This window comes from Momordica charantia (assembly GCF_013281855.1).
Source record: "Momordica charantia cultivar OHB3-1 chromosome 6 unlocalized genomic scaffold, Mcharantia_2.0 BLBB01000006.1, whole genome shotgun sequence".
In the NCBI taxonomy this organism is placed as follows: Eukaryota; Viridiplantae; Streptophyta; class Magnoliopsida; order Cucurbitales; family Cucurbitaceae; genus Momordica; species Momordica charantia.
In genome coordinates this window covers 14,551,864-14,557,863 of record NW_028275164.1, presented here as the reverse complement: position 1 = coordinate 14,557,863, position 6,000 = coordinate 14,551,864, and the positions used below count along the sequence as shown (strand labels likewise).

The 6,000-nt window shown below is 41.4% G+C and overlaps 1 protein-coding gene across 1 annotated transcript; it reads left to right on the top strand.

Annotated features, from left to right (window-relative positions):
• The first annotated feature begins 3,216 nt into the window (after positions 1-3,216).
• LOC148210748 (uncharacterized) lies at positions 3,217-3,896 on the top strand. Its single transcript, XM_088125171.1, has 2 exons — positions 3,217-3,502; positions 3,643-3,896. The coding sequence occupies exons 1-2, from the start codon at positions 3,217-3,219 to the stop codon at positions 3,894-3,896; spliced, it is 540 nt and encodes a 179-aa protein (XP_087981297.1).
• Positions 3,897-6,000: the final 2,104 nt, after the last annotated feature.

The window sequence follows — 6,000 nt, the reverse complement described above, 5'->3', positions numbered from 1 at the left end:
TATATACCCCGTATATCAACTATATACCCAGTATATATACTGTTCCGATTACATCATAAATAACCTTGGATGTTTAGTTTATTGGATTTTGGACAATGCAAAGCTATAAGCTATGATTCATGACTGAGGTTATGCTGAACGCACACACTAAGCGTGGTAACAATTCTACAGATGCAAGCGCACACCTGTCAGAGTAATATAAAATGGATGGAGTATCCAAGTATCGATCCTCAAGGACTTCTAAATAATTTCCAAACTCTAAAGTTTTAATGAATAGTGAACGTTGAAATGAGTGATTCTTGTAAAATGGGAAGTGGTCATAAATAATGGTTTTGGATTTGGGATTTGGTCTTAAAATGGTAAAACCTAGCCCAAATTACTTCAAGTTAGCCAACAAAGAATCAACGACTACGCTTTTCACTTGACTTATGTCTAAGCAAGTTCAAAGTCGTAAGACATTCCCTAATATGTCTATTATGAGAGATATCTTAGTTTTAGGATGGAAATAGTCGCAACCTCGGGTTAAGGTCCTATGTCTAGGCTACTTAACCGGAACCCTTATGTCTAAGGCGCTCCTCTCCTCGGTTTAACCTCTCCACAATGCAAATAAGCAACCTTTTCAGTATTGACTTGTTAAGACTTACAGTGGCCTTCTCTAAATCCTAACTTTTTGGGAAAACATGTTGAGCAATGAGTGGAAAGCAAAAACACTACTTCTTAGCAACCCTTTTTAGAAATAAAAGGCTAACTATCCATAACCGGGCTAGAGACGGGAATTTAGAAAGACATATTTAAGAAAATACAGCAAGTAAAATGGTTGAAATTGAAATGCATGTGTGAAAAACAAAAGTTAACTAACGGAGAGTTTTGCTCGGGATTGAGAGCTTCGCCCTTCTCTTTCAATCAATGGGGAGTGTCACGTGCTCTTCCCTCAAAAAACACAATTCTCTTAACTAAAAATAAAGTAAAGGCAAAGTAAAGATAAGCTAAGTGCTGGATTTTTATAAATTTGAATAGGTAGAAAATAACTAAGTAACAACGGAAACAAAACAAAGCTCAATAAAGGAATGTAAACTGCTCGGGATTTAAAAACTAAAAGTAACTAATGAAAGCAACTCAAAAGTACTTAGAAAGCAACAAAGAAACACTAAGAATGATCAAGAGAAGGAAGCAAGGCTTCATGAATTTGGTGGAGAAGCTGCTGGAATTTATAGTTGTGCAGAATTGGTTAGGTAGGTCCTAAAACGCTGGTGGATCACCCATTTCCAACTCCTTTGACTGACTAAATCGTGCTCAAACTGATAGTGGAACACTTCTTCTACACGTATGCATCGGTTGGAACCACCAAAACACATTGGAAGACGCGTTTCATTAAGGGCAAAGTTGGAAGAAAACCAGTTTTTCTGCAGCCTCCCAGGCGCCTGGCGCCTCCAATGATGGTGTTTCGGACTTTTTGCTTCTTTTGATTAATTTGCACTCCCAAATGGTCCTAAAATGTCATAAATACAATATAAGCCAACCACAAACCATCATATATGAATTTTGCATGAATTGGAACTCAAACGACCGAGAAAAAGTCCGAAACAAAGTTAAAACATAGTAAAAATAGCATCTAAAACCTTCTTTTTACGCATGTAAACAGGCGTAATCAATTCAACAACAAATTTATTGAATAAAACTTTATTAAATAGACATTTGTTTTTACAAAATACAAACTACGAGTTTAGGGCAACACACCCAACACCATGTACAGGTCAGAAGGGTGCTAGTTGATGGAGGTGCCTCTATCAACATCATGTCCCTTACCACTTATCTAGCATTGGTGTGGACCAGAGCATAGCTGAAGAAAAGTCCAACGCCCTTAGTTGGATTTGCCCGGGAGTCCCGAAGGTTGTATTAATCTTCCTATCACAATCGGCCAAGATGACACCCAAGTCACTTAGATGACCGAGTTCGTGGTGATTAATGGCAGATTAGCCTACAATGCCATCTTTGGACGACCCATCATCCACTCACTTCGGACCATTCCGTCAACTCTGCATCAAGTTATGAAATACTCAACTATCAACAAAGTCGGCATGATTCAAGGAGATCAGAAGACATCCCGAGAGTGCTATACTTCGGCACTTAAAGGATCGACAGTTTGTGCCTTGGAAGAGGAGTCAGTTCTTCTAAGTCGAGTTATTCCACCTTCCGAGGATTAACTACCTAAAGCTAGCCAGTGAGAAGTAGCTGCGCCCATTGAAGAGTTGGAACTTGTTCCTTGCTCAGCCTAGAGAAGCAAGTGAGCATAGGCACCAAACTAGGGGCGGGTGATAGGGAAGAGCTCATCTCTTTCCTCAGGTCAAACTTGGATGTGTTTGCATGTTCCTATGAGGACATGCCTGACATTGATCCGAAAATAATGGTTCATTGCCTCAACATCGACCAATCATTCCGACTTGTCAAGCAGAAAAGAAGACCTGTAGATAAGGAGAGAAGTGATGTAATTGTTGAGAAGTGAACAAACTATTGAAAGCTGAATTTATAAAAGAAATTATGTATCCCAAGTGGCTCTCTAATGTTGTCTTAGTTAAAAAATCCAACGGCAAGTGGAGAATGTGTGTAGACTTCACCAATCTTAATAAGGCTTGCCCAAAAGATTGCTTCCCACTGTCGAGGATCGACCAGCTCGTGGACGCTATGACCAGGAACGAGCTGGTAACCTTCATGGATGCCTACTCTGGATACAACCAAATAAAGATGCACAAACCAGACCAAGTCCACACCTCCTTCATAACCGATTAAGGCCTTTACTGCTATAAGGTCATGTTCTTTGGCCTAAAGAAGGCAAGGGATCAGAGGATGGTGAACAAAATGTTCGCCAACCAGATCGGATGCAATATGGAAGTATACGTGGACGACATGCTTGTCAAGAGCAAGCAGTCCAGGTTGCACATGACTGACGTGACCGAAACTTTCGGAGTCCTTCAAAAATATCAGATGGAGCTTAACCCGGCCAAGTATGCCTTTGTAGTTTCATCCGGGAAGTAACTTGGATTTATGGTGAATAACCGAGAAATATAAGCCAACCCGGAGAAGATAAGGGTCGTGCTTGAGATGCAAGCCCCATAAACTCTCAAGCAGCTGCAATGCCGTAACGGTAGGATTGCTGCCCTCAATAGGTTTGTCTTCAGGTCTACTGATAATTGCATCCCCTTCTTCAAATTGTTAAGAATGAAGGGGTCATTCAAATGGACAGCCGAGTGTGAGGCAGCCTTTGAAGAGCTCAAGAGATATCTCTACTCGGCACCATTGCTCGCGAAGCCTATGCCCGGAGATAAACTACACTTGTACTTGGCCGTGTCCGATAACGTAGTCAGCTCGACCCTCATCAAGCAAGATGGAGTGCGCCAAAGTCCAGTTTATTACATAAGCAAAGCCATGACCGAGGCCGAGACCAGGTATCCTCAAATGGAAAAACTGGCTCTTGCCTTAGTCACCTCGACACGTAGACTGAGCCGTACTTCCAAGCCCATACCGTGACCGTACTCACGAACTTGCCTTTGATGCAAGTCTTTCACAAGCTAGAGACATCTAGCCATTTAATGAAGTGGGCCGTGGAGCTGAGTGAGTATGACATCTTGTTCGAACCCTGAACAGCTGTGAAGGGGCAAGTCGTTGCGGACTTCATAGCAGAGCTCACTCCCCCGCCGGTTCAAACCTTCACATCCGACCTAACATGGATCATGTACGTGGACGGATCGGACAACGAAAGAGGATGTGGCGCAGACGTTCTCCCTCTCATCCCAAATGGCATGCGCTTTGCGTATGCCCTTTGCTTCAATTTTCGTACCTCAAATAATGAGGCTGAGTACGAAGCCCTTTGGCCGGGCTGCGTATGGCAAGGGGACTAGGAGCCAGCCATCTTCAAATTTTCAGCAATTCCTAACTGATAGTAAATCAAATTAAGAATGAATATCAGACGTAAGATCCTCAGATGGAGAAGTATTTGGGAAAGGTCGGGTCGCACCTCACCCACTTCCAGGTTTATGAAATCAGCAAGATTCTGAGGTCAGATAACTTTAATGCCGATGCCTTTGCCAAATTAGCATCTGCGTACCAGACCAGTCTGGCAAGATTTGTCCCGGTGGAGATATTGGATACCGCTTCCATTTTGGAGCCAAATATGATGGATGTCGATTCCCAACCTCCATCATGAATGGACCTAGTCAGAGACTTCCTAACAAGTAATGTCCCAACAGATCCAAAGGAAGCAAAGAAACTGTCACGGAGAGCAGCTCGGTACCTGCTCCGAGATGGAGCTATGTACCGGCACGGATTCTCCTTACCCCTTCTTAAATGCATCTCCAAAGAAGATAGGAACTACGTTCTGAGGGAGGTACATGAAGGAGTTTGTGGCAACTACTCGAGGGCCAGATCGTTATCGGCCAAGATCATCCGTCAAGGCTACTACTGGCACAGTCGATCAAGACGCAAAAGAGTTCGTGAAGGCGTGTGACTCAGCGCTTCGGGAACATCATCCATAAACCCCCTGAACTGTTGACTCTGATCTCAGCTCCAAGGCCCTTTGTACAATGGGGAGTGGATCTAATTGGACCTTTCCCATTAGGCAAGGGACAAATCAAGTACGTCGTCGTAGCCATGGACTACTTTACCAAATAGATCGAGACCAAGGTGATTTTCACAATTACGGAAGCTAGGGTCACGTCCTTCATTTAGACAAACATTGTCTGCCACTTTGGTATACCCAATGCCATCGTGACAGACAATGGCAAACAGTTTGACAATGCGATGTTTAAAGACTTTTGTCACAAGCTCGGAATCAGTCATTTATGTTCGTCCCCAGCTCACCCCAAGGCCAATGGACAGGTAGAGGCGATCAATAAAATTATAAAGCACGGCCTTAAGCTACGCTTGGACACAAGGAAGGGCAGGTGGGCCGATGAGCTACCTGAAGTACTCTGGTCCTACCGAACAACACCACGGGAGTCCAACCTGAAGTACTCTGGTAGGACTCGTCCCTAGCCAACCACGCTCCGGAGGCGAAGAACCACTTTCCGACCCACTTCTTTATGGAGGTCGGCCCTTTGAGGATGTCTCCTGCGCCATTCCTAGCGTACAAGTAGTAAGTCAACCTTACGTAAGTAGACTCGGCAATAGGGCAAACTTATATATTTTTTTCAAGGACAAAAGTTCTTTAAGGTGGGTAGACTGTAACGCCTCGTATTTTTTTATGTATGATATTTTAGTAGTTTAAATCCATATACTATAGAATTTTTTTTTTTATTTTCGTTACAATAGAGATTTTTTCTAATTTAGTCTTATTGTTCTTTGTTATTATTTTTTCTAAAAAAAAAGATAATATTTATTAGGTAAGATGAGATTAGATAAATCATATTAAGAAAATAAAATAAAAGGAAAGAAAGATAAAAGAAATAAAAATAAAATAAAATAAAAGATTGGTTGGGCTAGAATTAGTTAAAAGAGAATATGACAAACCCTAGGTTATATTGTTAAGTTTTTTCCTTTCCTCCCTCCCAATTTTCCCTCTGTTTTATTTTATCCTCCCTCGTGCACACGCATCCAACGTTAGTAAGTCACGAATAAATTTTTGGTTTGGTAATCCTTATACCAGGTGTTAAATTTCATCAATTAAATTTTATTATTTTTTTAATTTTAGTTAATTTTTGGAAAATTAATTTAGGCTGGGCCAGTAAATTTCGTGGATTAAGCCAACATTTATTTTGGATCGCTATTGAGGTAAGTGGCTTTGCTTTCGGAATGCCTTAGGGCTAAGTTGGAATTTTTGTACGATGTTTTGAATGACTATATAATGATTGTTGTTTGGGAATTGAATGTCATGTGAAATTGTTGCGTTGTATTACATAATGTTTAGTTATGGGATCTCATGCATGATCTTGAATGTGAAACTGTTATATATATATATATATAAAGAAGCTGTGGCAATCACCCTACTGTAATGCACATACTAGACTA